This window comes from Paralichthys olivaceus, chromosome 7 (genome assembly GCF_024713975.1).
Source record: "Paralichthys olivaceus isolate ysfri-2021 chromosome 7, ASM2471397v2, whole genome shotgun sequence".
NCBI lineage: Eukaryota > Metazoa > Chordata > Actinopteri > Pleuronectiformes > Paralichthyidae > Paralichthys > Paralichthys olivaceus.
The window spans coordinates 8,087,729-8,106,508 of record NC_091099.1 but is presented as its reverse complement, the minus strand read 5'-3'; the positions used below and the strand labels follow the sequence as shown (position 1 = coordinate 8,106,508).

Here is an 18,780-nt window from a genome sequence, read left to right as displayed (position 1 = left end):
TCGGGTCCGCTTTATCAAAGAAGGGGGAGGGTCCAAATCATTAGACAACTTTTATCTGCCGGACAGCTGCTTGACGCTGGTCTGGATAATCCTGTGCACAACTTCAGAGTTTGATTGGACAACTTTTGAGGCGCTTTTCATGCGCTCGGACGCTCCTTTGGTTTTTGCAGAAGGATTCCTTCTCACTTTAGTGATCAGCCATTGTGGGCCTGAGGGAGGAGAAAGGATTTCACTCCCCTGCTGGTTGCTGGAGTTTGTAATGCATGGAGGAGATGTGCTGTCTGAGCCATGAGGCATTTGTCCCGGGCCAGGTCGGACTGCCTGCAGCCGGGAATGTATTAGTATCACTCTGATTCCTGAGACTTTGTGCATAAACCTTTTTATTAGAGTGGAATATTTAAGTTGGATGTTTTCTTTTTTTCCCTGATGTGTGAACTTCAAACATGAGCAGATAGTTCACTTGTTGGGAACTTGTTGGGAAGAAGAGGGTGAAACAAACCCTCAGCACTTTGATCAGCACACCATCCACATCTCTGAGCTCCAGCTGAGGGCCACAGGCAGCAGATCCCAGAGGAGGATGGCGTCTCAACAACAACAACAACCACTGACTCACATCATCATCATCACATTATTGTCTTCCTGCTCCTTAAGCCTGTGCAGCACAGAGACAGATGTGCCAGAGGAGGAAGGCTTCAGTGCTGAGGTAGAGTAATAATGTCTATAAAGCAAAGTACATATACTTATACTACTATAATCAACCTGTATACACCTGATTTACATTGGAGATGGTCCCACTATTAAATTATTATATTTTAAAATAGTTTAAGAATTTACAATAGAAATAATATTGCTATATGTCTATTTATCTATATATCTGTCTGTCTCTCTATCTTAACTTTATCTCTATATCTCCATCACTCTCTATCTGTCTATAACTTTATCGCTCTATCTATTTATCAATCTATACTTTTGTTAAAATATATTAAAAAACATTTCATGATAACATTTGAATGACGTAACACCGAATTAATTCCGTTTCAACTCCTTATCATATACATATACATACATATACACATCAATAATTGTTTATAACATACTATGATGTAATTCTAAGCACTTATAATTACATTTTACGTAAAGCATTTCCTGTCCTTAACTGCTGTGATGACAAATAAATGATTATTGACAATGTTATATACACAACTGTAATATCCTGAGACAATTCAATCTGCTGAGATGAGGTAATGTAATACTCCTTCCTTGATTTGAAACAGAACAACAGAAGCTTCAAACTTATTTAGACAGTAAAATATGTTAAAACAATAAAATGCTCAAGAGGGTGAAGGAGGATCATAAAAATATGTTTTTGAACAGAGAATTCATTTGGGTGGGGGGTTTATTTCATATCTTTGGTGCATGATCACAGAAAGCTGCCTCACCGTATTCCTTTTTGCAGTTTTGTATATATTATATATTATATTTAGATTTGCACACCCCTGGTATTCAAAGAGTTTTTGTTTCCTTTGTTTCTTGTTCTTCAGGCTGATGTGAATATGCTCACTCTGACATAGGTTGAGACTTGTCATGCTATGCAGAAATTGTCTAGAAGGATTTTCTGTCTGAGTGTGTACATTTTGCCCCCGGCCCGTACCTGAACTGCAGTATGTGAGGCCCTGTGGTGTGTTTAAAGCTCTTTGTCTTGAGGCCTCCTAAAGGATAAATCTTAAAACCTAACAGAGATTGTTCCCCCCTCAGGAGACATTGTGTTGCCTCGGACATGTGGCTCCACACACTCAATTTCACTTCTAGCGAATTTCAGAGAAAGAGGGAAAATGTGTCACCAGACAGTGTGTCTGAAGTGCACATATGTAGAGCCGTGTGTTAAATGGATTGACATACAGTTTAATTGTTGTCTTTTCCTGTTTCGCTCTCCTCTCCCCCTCTTCTTGGTGCAGGAATAAAAAAGGAGGAATGTAGTAATGTTAATGGAAGCCATCTGTTGTGTATCTCTACTTTCTTTTACTTCCTTGGATGCTCTCTCCTGTCATTAGACACTGGCTTGTTCCAAGATTAGCAGAACAGTGCCAGTCACCATACACTGTGTGGTGAGCTCATCTAAACCCACTAAATTTCACACTTGGCATGTGTATTGTTAATGGTCCAGGGAACTGCAGTGCTGAATTTGGTGTGATTTGGACACAAGATACGTTCAATATTTATCAAAAACAGAAACGACCAGCTCTCTGTAGCCATCTTTGGAGGGGGTGCCCTCAATCTGAATTGAATATTTTTCTACATCCTCAGATAAACTACAGTGTGCAGCTAATAATATCTGTCTGGCCAGATCATTTTGATAATCTGATTAGATTTATTCTACCGCAATTCTCTGGTGTTGACCTCCGTCATGGCAAAAACATTCAAAGAATCACTTCCTCTTGCGCAAGTTGTCTTCAAAGTAAAAGCACATGTTCGTTTTGTTGCTGCAGTGATTAGTTTTGAAATACTTCATGGTTTTGTCAATTGCTAAACAGACCTCTGAAGTTGCTGACCTGCAGAGTATGAAAAAAATAACACCATTTAAGTCAATCATTCAAACCTATGTACACAAAAATAAAGCTAATTCAGTTTCATTTCATGAAAATACTGAATATAAAATCTTTATTGCAGATAAACCAGGAAGGATGAGCACAAACTTCACTCTGCACCATAGACTGTTTATAAAAATCTCTGCACACAAATTTACAGTATATTAAAGGAACACTGTTATTATTATGATTAGAAATAATTCTGAGCATTAACACAGACCAAGCAAACAGCCCATTCCATGAGTCGTTCTATAAAACAGGCACATGAACAACTTTTGTAAAGCAACAAAGATTTCCTGTTTTCTTCCCGCAGGCATGGCTTCGTAAGTTTGGCTATCTGTCCCAGGCGAGCAGACAGATGTCCACCATGCAGTCGGCTCAGATTCTGTCCAAAGCCATCAGCGACATGCAGCGCTTCTATGGGCTGGAGGTGACCGGTGAGATGGACCCCGGCACTGTCGCGTAAGCTCTTTGTTGTTGAGTAGCAGTGGTTGTTTTCTGTCTCACAAACATGCAACATTACCAACGCTTTGTCTCCAGTGACCACAAACTGGATTTTGTGGGACGTTTTAAAAGCATGTAGGAATTTACTCATCATTCATTTGCTTTCATTTTAAAGTTGTTTTATTTTCATGCATCTTATTGTATAGATGGAACAATACAAGGCCACAAGTTTAAGCAACAAACCACATCTGAACAACCACACATCCTGAAACTATTTGTTGCAGGGAACTGGCAGTCCTCCTGCACTCAATGACATTGCCAGATTAATGTGTTCAAATTACCACTGACGACTGAAACAATGCCAGCTCTTAATAACTTTCTTTTTTTTTTACTATAATAAGGTTCACATTGTAGTTCAGTTCACCTCTTCGCTAATGAGTTTATTCAGGCTATTATGTCATATCCTCAATGTCCACTGACCTTGATTCGCACTGACCCATTGTTTTCATACTGTAAACTGAGGTGAAGGAAATATAACGAGGTCTTAAAGCAGCAGTTTGTCATTTTAGAAAATTGGTTGTGTTGAGGTTTTTCTGTCAAAAGGTAGATGAGAGTATTGATACTGCAAATATGAAGCTACAAGTAGGCTAGCTGCTGGTTAGCTTAGCATGAAGACTGGATTCAGAGAGAAACTGTTAGCCTTGCTCTGTACATAGATGTTACACAAAAAAAGCTTAAACAACACTTTGGGACGTTTTGTTACCTTTGGACAGAAGTAGGCTAGTTGTTTCCTGTCTTTATATGAATGTTGCGTCGGAAGTTGCAACTGGAATGTCCCCTCAATTGTAGTGAAAGTAGTGAAAGCTGTTGTTTTTACTGTGTATTAGAATTATTATATGTGTTGTACACATAGTACTGTCCAATTACTGTCTGTGGGCGTTTTACTATGGAGTTGGGTGTGACATCATTCCGAGGGATGATTTCCGAGGTGTAATGGAACGTGGCATAAGCTAAGCTAACTGACTACTGTAAAGATATGTGATCTTTATACTTGTAGTCTACGAAATGTAAACAGATTATATTATCTTTTTGCACCTAACAGTTTATTGTGTGTGTTTTGTGTACGTGTGTTTGTGTAGAGCCATGCGTCGACCACGTTGCGGCCTCCCCGACAGAAACCCAGAGCAGACGGTTGATGGTGCGAGGAAGAAACGCTACACTCTTACTGGGCAGCAGTGGGACAAAGACCACATCACCTACAGGTTCGTAGCACTGACATTTCAAATATTACAACAAGTTGTACGTAGTAAACTTAATGTAGCACACGTTCTCTTCTGGGTCCAGTATAGTGAACCAGCTCATCCCATCCTCGCTGGGAGAGGTTCGGATGTACGACGCTCTCCGTAAGGCCCTGGAGGTGTGGAGACGGGTCACCCCGCTCACCTTTGAGGAGCTGCCGGCTGAAAACGACATCAGGATCAACGGCAGCAGGACGGAGCTCGCTGACATCCTGCTGTTGTTCGCCTCTGGTTTCCATGGTGATATGTCCTTATTTGACGGCGAGGGGGGTTCATTGGCACACGCCTACTACCCCGGACCAGGAATTGGTGGGGACATCCATTTTGATGCAGACGAGCCCTGGACACTTGACAACCATAATCCAGACGGTCAGGGGGTTAATTTATCTTTATTCTTCTGGGAACTGAACTTGAACGTGTCCACAATGTAAGGGACTGGCATAATATTAAAATGTAAACTTCCGATTAGCTTGTTAGAGTTATTTATTAAGTGTTTTCTTCAGTCTGGACAATGCAAACACCATTTTCGTACTGTCAATCTACGAAAACATATCCTCCATGTCCGAGTTTGTAAATGAAGTTTTCTTACAGGCGGTATCTGTGTCTGTCTCTATGTTGCAGGTATTGACTTCTTCCTAGTTGCGGTACATGAGCTCGGTCATGCTCTGGGCCTGGAGCACTCAGATAACCCCAGCGCGATCATGGCTCCTTTTTACCAGTACATTCACACTGACAACTTCACACTGCATGAGGACGACGTCCGAGGAATACAGCACATATATGGTGAGAGGCACACGCCCATGCTGCTACCCTGAGAGTGCTGTGGCTCTCTGATCGCTGTGAGGCTGACCTACACAGTGTTGGCTGTAATTTGAGGTTATATCACACTCGTTCAACATCTGGACCTTTATCAGAGGAAGACTAGATTCCTTTGAGACACACATGGCCGAACCGCACGCAACTACAGTGGACCGCTCTTGAAGCAGCATGTCATGCATGCCGTTATGATGTTATCATGCATTCCCTGTATGAATGGATGGCATTGTTAATTGGCAGACAACATGTTTGTTTGTGTGTGTGTGTGTATTGGATAGACAAAGAGCTCATATGTTAATTAAAATGTTTGTTTTTACACGTGGGTGTGCTTCTGCAGTGACCCTCTTATTAGAGCTGTAATTACAGGCTGCAGATCTGAATTGATCCCAGACATTGTTTATACCGAATGATTCTTTTACTTCTTCACAAAAACAGGGATTTTCTAGCAAGGTGAACGTTTTTCCCCTTTTTACCCACATTTGTTTCCGTTCGTTGTTTGGTCCTGTTCACATCTGTGGTGTCGCAAAACAGATCAAAAATCGGATTCATTTTGGGAATGTTGTCAATGGTTTACTTTGGCAAACTCAAAATCTTTCCACACCCACACAAATGCCTGTTGATGTGCCTTACACTCATAGACTGTATATAAAGAGCTTACACTCCTGGGCTGCATCGGAGGAAAGATTTTTGGCGAAGCCGATGTGAAAAGTCTGGTCGGTTTTCTGCTGTAAATTCTCTAAGGTAAATGTTTGGACTGAGATTATACAGTAGGTTCCCTTTATTAAGCAGATCTTGAATAACTGACTGTGAGTGAGGGAAGCTCTGATTAGAATAGAAAAAGGATCTGAAGACAGATGCAGCATAAACTTTGTTGGTAGAAAGAAACATTTCTCCTTTGTGAAAGTTTTTTATTAAAGAGGCAGCAGTGTTGTGGTTTTCGGCCTCCAGGGTTAGTTTTTCCTCCCCAGCTCCTCATATGTTCCCTTTCAGGAAAGGGGTGACACGGGATCAATTCACGTCCAGTTCTGGAGCATTTTGCTTTTTATTACTTGCTGTAAAAGAAAGCCAGTCAACTTGTGAAATAAGATGGTATATAAGTCATTTGAAATGTGCAACAAAAGCAAAAGGTTTAAAGGAAAAAATGTTATCGCACAATCCATTTTTTTTTGTTCTTTAAAGCTGCACTAATCAATTTTGACATTATTAATGGATCAGGTGACTATGTGTTGTGTGAATGGGGTCAGACATGGTTATAAATCTGCAGCTAAAGAGATAAATATATCCACATGGAGTAGGTGGAGGCAACACAGCCCTGAGAGGACTTAAATTCACCAACTCTACGTAAATGTTTGGTACACGTTCATTTAATCCGCTTTGTAACAAGATAGTGTTATGGCCACAGAGAAAAACACTTTGTAGCATCAACAGAACTGTCACTGCCACTGGACAACAGCTGTTCATTTGACAGCGTTGTCTTGACTCATACTGTTTATCTGTATGCCTGAGTCATGTACTGTATGTCAACAAGTGCCGGTCAAAGCTAAAAGTGTAACAGTGGCCACAAATAAACCAAGGTATGAGCATGGAGAAGTGTCAAAATACTATGGGTTCAAACTGTAGGAGGTCTGAAGACATCAGCTGAGGGGGCAGCCCTTCAGATGTGGTCCAGGAGGCATTTGCATTAACACAGCTAGGAGAATGGGCCCACGTGCGTCTTAGACCACCTCCAAAGGGGGTCTGAGTGATCGGCTCTCTAATACGTCATGGTCACATTCACACATGTACATAGAGCTGTCCACTTGTAATGGATGTTAATACGTTCTAAAGGTTCTAAAATACACGTCCATACCACAAACTGAGGAAGACGTGTAGGCGCAAAGTAGATCAGACTTTAGCATAGATTTGAGCAAGTTACCAAAAATCAGGGAAAACTAGGTCATTTTTGTGGCCACAAAATATTATTGGATTGTAGCAGAGAGACTGCTTTTGAATTCCACATATTACTGGCTGAATATCTGGCAAACAGCAGCCTTGATATATTCCTCGAAATATTTTTGGCCCAGAGTAACTTGGTGCATCTTTAAGCCCATCAGCTGTCTGTAGGTGTTACATAACTGGCTGTATCTGTGTGTTGTCCTCTCGTAGCAACCAGCAGGGCTTAGTTTTCCAAAGTGCAGCAGCCCAGTCACAGTGGGAGCTTTTAGCCGCTGCACAAAATGGAAAATGACTTTGTCTTTGTGTGAGAGGGAGATAAAGAGGACACTGTGAGGAGAAGAGCATAAAACAAATTCCACACAGACGGACTGGTGGGATTTATTTCATTTCAGCTGGAAGTTGTTTTCCCATTTTATTATGAACTGTGAAAGTCGACCTTTCCCTTTTCTTATTTGAAACGTATTTTCTTTCTTAGGTCCCCCTCTCTCCACTAATGCTCCGCCCACTTCTCCTCACACCCCTAACAAGGGACCCAAAGGTGACTCCCCAACCTCCCCTTCTCCTCCTGAAGATGCCGCCACTCCCGCTCTCCCCACTAACCCCATACCTGAACCTCCCAACCCGACCGACGTCAGCCAGGATCCCCCGGCCCGTCCGGAGCCGACCCGCGGCCCTAACCCAACTCCCGTCCTCCCAACCTCCACCTCTACCATCTCAGAGCGTGAACCAGAACCTGTCACCCCGCCGGTAAGAAAAGATGATCCTCCTCTTCCACCTGCTCCTCCTCCTCGGCCGCCTGCTCCTCCTCGGCCTCCCAAGCAGCCTGACAACAAGGCCCCCGACATCTGTGATGGGGACTTCGACACAGTGACCATGCTGAGAGGGGAGATGTTTGTTTTCAAGGTGAGAATCTGCAGAAGTTTTATTTTTTAATTTCTTTTAATTTATTAGCTCCATCCACATGTTGTGGATCAAGGAGCATGTCACTGCCGCCTGGTATTTTTACAACCTCTGAGCTACACAGGAAGGAACATTTCCAACTCTGTTACCAACAGGACGCAGCTCAGAGTCACAACAGGATAAAGTTGTGTAGGGGAATATTTTTAATGAAAGATGAAACACAGACGTTACTATTTCATTTCCTTACTTGTGCAGGGTCGTTGGTTCTGGCGGGTGCGGAGAAACCGGGTCTTGGATAACTACCCCATGCCCATATCTGTCTTCTGGATTGGCCTTCCCAGTGACATCGATGCTGCCTATGAACGCCACGACGGCAAATTTGTCTTCTTTAAAGGTTCGTCAAAGCTGCTTATTGACAGTAAAAAACCTGCCGCTCTGCCTACATCGTGCCCGCATGCTGGTACATTACATCAAGACCCTCTTAGAATACTATGTTGAGCATTTTAATGGTTTAGCGCTTAAGGGCACAACAAAAGGTCAGATCCACAGCTGCAGAGTTGAGCTCCAGCAAGGAGCTGTTGACGTGTGAGCTCCACAAACACAAAATGGTGAGAGGACACAAATTTGTACTTTGATTTGTTCAAACGGTAACTGTGCTAAATCGGCATTTTCTCCCCTCCCAGAGTGATTCATGAGGTGTTGGTAATAATTCAACACAGTGTATAACTGTGTTGCTGGCACGCTCTCTCTCTCTCCCCCTCATCCACACACACACATTGACATAATGCATTCCCTAGCCCCTTGTGTGTGTGATTGTCTCACCAACTTTATTCTTGTGTGTGTTACTGAGTTGTTGAATGAGTGCAGTGTGGCAGCTGTTACTGGCCCAGTACGACTCCAGTCCAGCTGAGCCCCAAAAGGCCTCATCAGAGTGGTGGAGGATTGCATCAGCCTTCTCTGCTCCAGATGTGAGCAGCTGCAGAGCTTTCACTTTAGCAATGAGGCCATATTGGGCTTTGTCGTGCATTTTCAGGATCTTTTGTGCTATCGATCATGAATTAATTCAGCATGAATGAAAGAGCTGCAGAATCTGTACAAATTTTTTGCATCTACTCCAAGGAGTCTTGGATAAAATATGCATGAAAACATACAGAAATGATTTAAGTACTGCAGCAGAAGAAACATCGGTTCAAAATATTTTAACAGTATTTCAATGTAAGTGTGCAGTGACTAGTAAAAGCCACTGTGTGCAAGCTTAACCATTATTGTTGAGTGTTGCAGTGCTGTAGCACCCTGGCAGTGGAGGTGGAAAGTGGTTGAATGTGTGTCCAAAGGTTAGGGTTTGGGAGAAACTGGCTCCCACTTAAGGAAATCTTGGAAAATCAGTGTTATGCCTACAATTTCTACCTTGCCTGTCCTTTCCAGTTTTCCTCTGGAGTGGGTAAACCCCATGACATATGCCATATGTTCTAGCCATTGCTTTTCCTCCCATGTGCCAACAGGTTTTGGCCCTGCTTGGTTTCTGTTTCTCTCCCTCATACCTTTTTTCTTTTATTTCCATTCTCTTAATTTTAGCCTGGTACCTGTGCAGGAATGTTACACTGTGTGTCACCATCTCTTTAGAGAAACGTTGGTCCTTTTGTCCCTGCAGAGGACAGATACTGGGTGTTCAGGGAAGCTGATGTTCTCCCAGGATACCCGCAGCCAATACACGAGTATGGACAAGGAGTTCCTACGCACAATATCGACACCGCAATCTGGTGGGAGCCCAACGGATACACATACTTCTTCTCAGGAGACAGGTATATCACTGACACATGCACAAGTATGCAACATTGGCTATTAAGACAGCAAGCATGGAAATAGATATCGTCCCAGTTGTCCTTTTAAGGTCAGTCATTAAACTCTATAGATCTACACATTTCTCTATATGTCTGTGGGCAGATACTGGCGATACAGCGAGGAGACCCGGACCACGGACCGTGACTTCCCCAAGCCAATCAGCAGATGGGGCCGGATTCCTCCCTCACCCAAAGGAGCCTTTCTCAGTGACGATAGTGGTAAATAATGACTTTTAAATCCAGTTTTTATTTGATGAAAGGGAACTTCAGATAAGCTCCCGTTGGTGAGACAACAAACACCAAAAGCTGTGCACACAATGTTGACCGCAGGAGAACAGCCTGAGTGGGTAGAGTTGGAGGGAGGGAAGGGAGGAAAGGATAGAGGGGTGATATGGGGTGTGTTAGACAGAGAGGGAAAAGCTTGGTTGGGCTGGAGCAAGCGGAGCAGAGAGAAGGGTGAGAGGATGAGAGAGAGAGAAGGGAGGAATGAGGGCTCTGGCTTGAGGGTTGGCAATGTCCTTTTTGGAAATTAGATTTGTGGCAAAGCTGCTCTGAATGCTCTCACTTAGTAACATTCCGATCTTATCTCCACCCAAACTGTTCTAAAGTCTGGTTTTTCACTTCACATTGACACCCAGAAATCTATTTGAATTTAGTCATCTATTTATTCTTAACATTCCCATGTTGTGTTTACAACTGGACAACTGATGGAAACTCTTCTCTTCCATTTTTTCCATGTCACCTGAATGCAGCATCAGTGTGTAGTTATCAAACTGACACAGTGTGATTATAACATATGTAATAATATATTTTAACCTCTCTGATTTCAAGCTGCCAGTTGCTGGTTTTTCTTGTTGTTATTTTCGTCTCAGCTCGTCACTGGGCTTCAGGAATCAGTTATATAATCAGAGATGACACAACTTATAAACTAAACATAAACTTCAGGAGTTCTTTGTTATTTGACTAAATAACTTCTATTGATTTTGCTGGATACTACCACGTGTGTTGTATGTGACGGCTCCCAGTGCAACTCTTTAGTTAAACATAGGATAACATACAGTTAAATAAAAACCTCCTCCTCTCACAAACAGCTCATCTTCATGAAATGCAGTAAAGCCGGAAAAACCCTCTCTCATCTTCCTGTTCTCAAACACAACAAGCTCCACCCTGTCAAGACATGTCTTTGGTTCCTCCTCTGACATATCTAGAAGTATCAGGATAGGTTCAAACAGCACTGTATGAAATGCAGGAAATGAATCACCGAAGTAAGTGAACGAGAGCAGAAGGAGCAGAGAATAGTTTTCCTTTGATTTAAAAGTCTTTCCGACATTCACTGTCACGAGGGGAAATGGCGCAGCAAGAAAATCTAATGGACGGAAAACAATTCTGCTGTTCGATCTGTCTGGATATACTGAAGGTTCCAGTGACTATTCCCTGTGGACACAGCTACTGTATGAGCTGTATCAATGCCCACTGGAACAATGAGGACAAGAAGGGAATCTACACCTGCCCTCAGTGTAGACAGATCTTCACATCGAGGCCTGTCCTGATGAAAAACACCATGTTAGCTTATTTAGTGCAGGATCTGAAGAAGACCGGACTCCAAGCTGCTTCTGCCGACTGTTGCTATGCAGGAGCTGAAGATGTGGCATGTGATGTCTGCACTGGGAGAAAACTGAAAGCTCTCAAGTCCTGTTTGGTTTGTCTGGTCTCTTATTGTGAAAAACACCTGCAGCCCCATTACGACGCAGCTCCGTTTGAGAAACACAAGCTGGTGGAGCCCTCTGAGAAGCTCCAAGATAACATCTGCTGCCGTCATGATGAAGTGATGAAGATGTTCTGCCGCACCGATCAGCAGTGCATCTGTTACCTCTGCCCTGTGGATGAACACAAAGGCCACGACACAGTGTCAGCTGCAGCAGAAAGGACTGAGAGGCAGAGAGAGCTGGAGCTGAGCAGGGAGACGATCCAGGAGACGCTCCAGGACAGAGAGAAAGATGTGAAGGTGTTTCAGCAGGAAGTGGAGGCCGTCAATGGCTCTGCTGATAAAGCAGTGGAGGACAGTGAGAGGATCTTCACTGAGCTGATCCGTCTGGTGGAGAAAAGAAGCTCCGACGTTCAGCGGCAGATCAGATCCCAGCAGGAAACTGAAGTGAGTCGTGTCAAAGAGCTTCAGGAGCGACTGGAGCAGGAGATCACTGAGCTGAAGAGGAGAGACGCGGAACTGAGGCAGCTCATATGCACAGAGGATCACAACCAGTTCCTGCAGAACTACCTCTTACTGTCACCACTCAGTGGATCCACACACTCTTCCAGCATGAGCATCCGTCCTCTGAGGTACTTTGCGGATGTGATGTCCGCCGTGTCAAAGGTCAGAGATCAACTTCTGGACATTCTCAGTGAGACACGGACAAACGTTTCACTAACTGCGACTCCAACTGTTGTTGTACCGTCACAACAAGAGCCCAAAACCAGAGCTGAGTTCTTAAAGTATTCACAGGAAATCACACTGGATCCAAACACAGCAAACACACGTCTCTTATTAACTGAGGGAAACAGAAAAGCAACATTTATGAACAAAAAACAGTGTTACTCTTGGCACCCGGACCGATTCACCATTTGGTGTCAAGTCCTGAGCAGAGAGGCTCTGACTGGACGCTGTTACTGGGAGGTGGAGTGGAGAGGAAGAGGAGTTTATGTCGCAGTCGCGTACAAGAGCATCAGCAGAGCAGGGAACTCGTGCGAATGTGGATTTGGACTCAATGACAAATCCTGGACGTTAGATTGTGACCGATACAGTTATAACTTTTACCACAACAATATCAAAACTCCAGTGTCGGGTCCGCAGTGCTCCAGAGTCGGAGTGTACCTGGACCACGGGGCAGGTGTTCTGTCCTTCTACAGCGTCTCTGCCACCATGACTCTCCTCCACAGAGTCCAGACCACGTTCACTCAGCCTCTCTCTGCTGGACTTTGGCTTTATTATGGAGACACAGCTGAGTTCTCTAGCCTCAAATAGAATGGAGTCATTTTAAAGAACACTGATTTAAATTCTCTGCTTGAACTTCTTTGGTCTCCATGTTTGTTGCTGAAGGCTTGTTGACATTTCTGCTCTGCACCTGTTAATTAAAATGTTATTGGCGGTACTTTGACGTGGACAACTCGGAATTTAACATAATTTTACAATCAGCCGTAACACCACTTTTTAGCCAATACAGATGTTATATTGTTTTAAAATTACATTTGAAAGTATGTTTTCAATTATTTATGTCAGTCAACCACCTTTTTTATTTGCTCTTCATCATTTGGAAATAAGGCAACCGTGTAAACACATAGTTGCAACACATTTTGTTTACAGCTTCCAGTTTTATTTCCACATTCTGAGCACATTATCTGCTTTTGTTTATCTGGATGTGGTGATGTTACTATTGCAAAATCTGGTGTTTTTCCAAATTGTGAACTTTTGTGCGGATCCAGATAATAGTTTGGAGTCTGTGAATCAAAATAAGTATATTAAGGGGGTTTATCTCTATTCAGTTACAGTACAATAACAAATATTCCTTTCCGCTATATCAGAGAATGAATATTTTGCCTGTGGTTAATGTAAACGCTTTACAGAAAATGTTTCTGTGTATGTATCTGATCTTAATATATGTGTATGCACTGTGGTGATATCAGCCTTGGCGGAGGTATTTGCTCTCATACTTGATATTTAGCTTTCTCATGGTTTTGAATTTTATGTAAAACTTGTTGTTTAACAGCTCTAGACAAGCAAAAGACACTTTGGTTCAAAATGTTGGAAAGTTGGACAGAGTGAGAATAAACTGTTCCCCAATAACTTAGTTTCACATTGACAAGACAAATGGTAAAAATGAACAAGGCTTCCAAACCTTTTTTTTTTGTTCAGGGTCGATCAAATTACTGAACATCTGGAAATCCTTCAACATTTTCTGTGTTGTTTTGTCTTTAGCCTGAAATTACTAATTGGGCTTTTTCTCAAAGGTTAATAAAGGTATTAATTAACATTTTGGAAAAGAATGATTACAGTTGATCTATTTTTCATTTATCCTGACGCATAACCCACAATATGACAGCACATTTTGTACAAGGACGAGGACAAACAAAAAACTGTATTTCCCCAATAAACCTTGTTATGATGACGCCATATTTGTGTTGGGATTTCTCCTGACTACTCCTCGTTACTCACTTGAAAACTATCTCTTTGCTTCCTGTTGCTGCTGCCACTGCAGTCATTCATGCAACACCCCCCACCCCATGAGCTCCATGTTTTCTACTGGGCAGTGACAAGGTCAGAGCATCATTGTTTTAATGCTCCATTCTACGTGAGTTTTCTGACCCAAATCTCTTTTATCTCCCTCTCACACAGCTTACACCTATTTCTACAAGGGCACCAATTACTGGAGGTTTGACAATCACAAGACAGAAGCAGACAAAGGCTTCCCTCGCTCCATCCTGAAGGACTTCATGGGCTGCGCGGGAGCTCCTGACCCTCCGCCCGACACGGACACTGAGCAGGAAGCGAAAGACAAACCAGTGAAGCCCTCAGACCGAGGCGAAGACGAGCACAAAGAGCCGGACCGGGACACGAACGCAGAGGAAGACCACAGCTCAAAGCCCGACAGCACGGACGAAGAGGAGGACAAAGATGTAAACGTTGTAGTGTCGATGGACGACAATGAATCAAAGGTCATGACCCTGATCATGGTGACTGTTCCTCTTGTGCTCATCCTGTGCATCCTCGTCCTCGTCTACGCCATCCTCAGGACTCTGCAGAACAAAGAAACGCCAAGGGCCTTGGTGCACTGCAAGCGCTCGCTGCAGGACTGGGTGTGAAGAGGTAGAACAGGTGTTGATCAGTTGTGTGGTGCTGTCGCTGGCATCAAATTTTTACACACGTGCGACTGAAAGAGGCTTTGATGCAGTACTAAAGTCTAAGAAAGCTGAGGAAGAGTCACCTTTTTGAATCCCATTCATTGTGAGAACTTGAAATTATCGTAAAGCTGGTGCCTCTGGACCTACAGTATAAATTTCCTTCTAATGGCCTTGAGGTTTTATTCCTGTGCCTCCCTTTGTGCCTTTCAGATGTCTGACAACATCTATTTCTTAAAAATCATCCCTGTTTACATCACAATTTGAAAAAATCACCAAATGTGTGCTGTAAAAGACACAAGACTAATTATACAAAGGAGGGACAGATGGTGTATTTTAAATGCAGAAAAAGTCGATAATGCACATACATTAACCAGAAGCACACACACTGTACATACACACAAACATGTGCTTACAGCTGTTAAAACAAAAAACAAACGCATTCACTAATAAGAACAACTTTTTAGTCAACAAGTTTGACTTTTTCTTTTGGTTCAACACAGAGAATTTGCACTTTTCGTTCGGTTTTTTGTTGTTTTTGTTTTGTTGAGGTTGCTTCAGTGCAGACGTGTGTGTGTGTGTGTGTGTGTGTGTGTGTGTGTGTGTGTGTGTGTGTGTGTTCGTGTAAACTGAGTTTATCAAACACACACTCGCACACACACACACACTAGCAGGAGAGGCTTATCCTTCGACCCATGCAGGAATGTCTGACAGCTGTGTGCGTCCATGACTGCCCTACTCCCACTGAGCCCATTTTGTCTGCGCTCACACTCTCACCAGTATCACATGATCTAAAAAAAAAATATCTCACTGCACTCATGTGTGCATGCATGTCCACATGTGCAGACACACAAACACACACGCACACACACACAGACAGAACGACCACTTCCCCAGACAAAGGCACATAGAGTTTTTGCTCACAGACACACAGGCTCCAGCCTCCCTCTCCTCCCACCACAGCCACAATAACTGTTCAGATGGCACCATTAAAAACACGATCCCAGCGGAGACACATTGATATATGACTGGTGTTGAGGCTCGAATGAAATATAAGAGGGGTGGGGAGGGCAATTTAATCACTTTTAAAAGTATAGAATAAAAAAGCGTTGTGGTTTATACAGAATCTGCCCATCTCAGCTCAACCTGACCTGTGAAGAGTAAAAGTCTCTCTCTCTCTATCTCCTCTTCTCTTTTTCATGCTAAAGATGAACAGAGTCAAAGCTAATTTAAGTGTGCAGCCTGCAGGCTGGAGAAGAATGGATCAGGGTCTGGTTTCCATTAAAGCCACATGTTGCTGATTTAGTATGTCAGGCACGGGAGAGAGGGGAGTGGAGGAAAAATGCAAAAAGGGGGAGGTAATAAAAGGATGGTGATGGGGAGGGAGAGAAAGAGGGATTAAGGAGCAGAGAGGGAGGGGTGACCCAGCGTTTCATTTGTGAGGGAAGGAGGGAGGTTGGAAGAATGTCGGGGAGGGGCAGCGCTGGCGTTGCATCTCCTGACCTACATTGGGTCATGAAGTCCAATCCTCTTTTTTCAACATGTCTTGTTTTTGCTCTGCTTGTTGTCATGATCGAGAGAGGACTTCCTCTGTGACCCCCCTCCCTCCCTTGCTCCTCAAACCTTTTCTCTTTTCCTTTTGAGTCTGTACTTTTTTGTCTGATTGCTGCTTCTGTCTAACGTATTGATGTTCTTCTTCAGCTCAAGCATTTAAAAGATGATCCGTGCACACAAACATCTGCAGGATGTGATTTGATCCTGTAGTAATGTGTATTTCTCCATTGGGCCTCTCACTCTCTGTCTGTCTCTGTTTACCTTTGTCTGTGTAAAGCCACTATTCACATGCTACAATCATTAACCTTTTCTTTATATCTTTGCCTTTACATTGTGCTTGTATTTTGTTTTACATGTGTCGTTGTGCCTTATAGCCCAATTCATGCCTCTGTGTCAGATCTGCGCCGCATCTCCGGCCTAGCTTTGAAACAGAACCGTGAATCGGCCGTATGTCTGAACATTGGGGGGCTTTTTTTTTTTTTTACTATAAATAGCATGAGGGATCATTTTAAAAGTGAGTTTCTTCTTCTTTTTTAAACTTTGCTTATAATTTGTAGTTTTGTACATTTTGTAGATTATTACTACCATGTTGATGCATGCAGGGCATGTAGAGTCCATTAAATGATTTCACAATAAAACTCACAGGTAAATGCAACACAATGCTGCGGTTGTCTGCAGTTTATGGCTTTGTGTTCTTGTAATTACGTTTATCCTGCTGTGCAAATGTCAAGTTCAAGAAGTCGATTGTACTTTTGGCCACTTGAGGGAATCCTTGTTTCTAAAATGATGCTGACTGCAGCACAAACAGAACAATAATCTCATAAAGTAAAGCAGAAAATAACAGGAACATTATGACTGTGTGGTTATACATACTGTAGGTGCAGTCCTGTAAAGTAAGTAAGGACATTTACTGAAGTACTGAATCAAGTGTTTCCATTTTATGAGTCACTACATTTCTTTATAAAGGTTATTTCATGCTGCTTAATATTTTTATACACAGATACATTTTTTACGTAACAGTAGCAAAACAACAAATATATATTCATATATATACTTTCTGGAGGGATGCATCATTGGTCAAGAAAGAACCCATAAAATGTTGATGCGGATCTGGGTCAGAGGGTGGGTTCAGAATTTTCTTTTCACTTTCCTTAACAATGTTGTGTTTTTGCAACATTTTCATTGATTTCTCATGGAATCATTCACGGAACTTAATGTTCAATCAGACATGAGTGTAAGCAATTTGGTGAAGATCCAAATACAAATCTGGATGTATAGTGAATTTAAATATATGTGCTGTTCCAGTTCAAATCAATGAATGATCATTAATAAGTATTTACATGCATGTGGCATTTTAATGTAGCTGGATGAGGAGTTGATTCTTGCCTTTTAAATACTATGAGGTGGGGCAATTTTCTGTATACTTATAATATTGGCAGAACAACTATTTCGGTATCTAAAATGTAGTAGAGAAGTATAACATACTAAGTATTTAGTTACTTTCCAGGGAAATATTGTCTCTGTTTTTACTCAACTAAATTTTTCACAAAATATAAAATAACTTGTACCTCAATAATAATAATAATACAATTTTATCAGTTATATAATAATGTAACACTCAAACGGAGCAGGTGTACATGATGAGAACTTCGATTAGCTTTCATGCTGTGTTTTACTAAGTTGTGGATCTGAATACCACCGTACGGATGTAATGTATTTGTGTGTCTGTGTGTGCACATGAGGGCCGTGTGCAGTTGTCTGTTGTGAGAGTGACAGCACCTCCCTGCACATCTTTGTGTCAGAGGTAATCAGGATTAGCTTCTGTCACAGATCATCCACCGCAGCTTTACCTCATCGTCCGCTTTCTCTTTCACCTCATTTAATAAAAAAGATGAATAATGTGTAAACTGCTCTGATTTTCCCTGTAAGTGGAGAAAACACTTGTTCAGTTTCACTCTCTCTTCCTCTCTCCTGAGTCTTTGCTCAAACCTGCCCTGACCTCCATGTGATCCAGCAGTTCATTTTAGGATTGAGGCCAGTGTGGAGCTGCATCATACAGCCAAGGGTCTGTGTCATGGACATGTTCTCCCAGCTTATCCCCTGCTGAGCTGATAATGGGATCTGCTCACAGCCTCCTGCCTCAGCAACAGCACAAGTTCTTGTGTGGTTCCCACTCTGCAGCACAACAGCAGGACTTGGGCTGACGTCTGACCCAGTGAATGTTTTTCCACCCCTCCAGGGCTCTGCCTTCCTGACTCTTACCTGACATGTTCAGTTTAGCATGTCTGATGCTCACGTTTGTCTGGATCTCCACTGCTGCAGCTTTTTATCATCATTCATCATATTACAACCCATTAGATCAAGATGTGTCGTTTCCTGCTTGCCAGTTGCTTAGTTAGCGAGGGCAGATCTGGATAATCACTAATCACTTTCCAGAATCATGCCAAGCTTTCTCTCCTCCTGTTATCTCCTCTAACATTTATCTTCCTTCTTCTCTTTTCTTTCTTTTTCTTCCCT

At 42.6% G+C, this 18,780-nt stretch overlaps 2 protein-coding genes across 2 annotated transcripts; both read left to right on the top strand.

The window, feature by feature from the left end:
- Positions 1-34: 34 nt before the first annotated feature.
- Positions 35-16,923, top strand: mmp15a (matrix metallopeptidase 15a). The gene is made up of 10 exons (XM_020079045.2): positions 35-703; positions 2,899-3,047; positions 4,169-4,291; positions 4,374-4,696; positions 4,949-5,110; positions 7,554-7,981; positions 8,234-8,372; positions 9,630-9,780; positions 9,923-10,038; positions 14,207-16,923. The coding sequence occupies exons 1-10, from the start codon at positions 578-580 to the stop codon at positions 14,671-14,673; spliced, it is 2,184 nt and encodes a 727-aa protein (XP_019934604.2). The 5' UTR covers positions 35-577; the 3' UTR covers positions 14,674-16,923.
- On the top strand, positions 10,207-13,984 carry LOC109624411 (tripartite motif-containing protein 16-like). Its single transcript, XM_020079047.2, has one exon. It carries the CDS (start codon positions 11,168-11,170, stop codon positions 12,836-12,838), a length of 1,671 nt encoding a protein of 556 aa, XP_019934606.2. The 5' UTR covers positions 10,207-11,167; the 3' UTR covers positions 12,839-13,984.
- Positions 16,924-18,780: the final 1,857 nt, after the last annotated feature.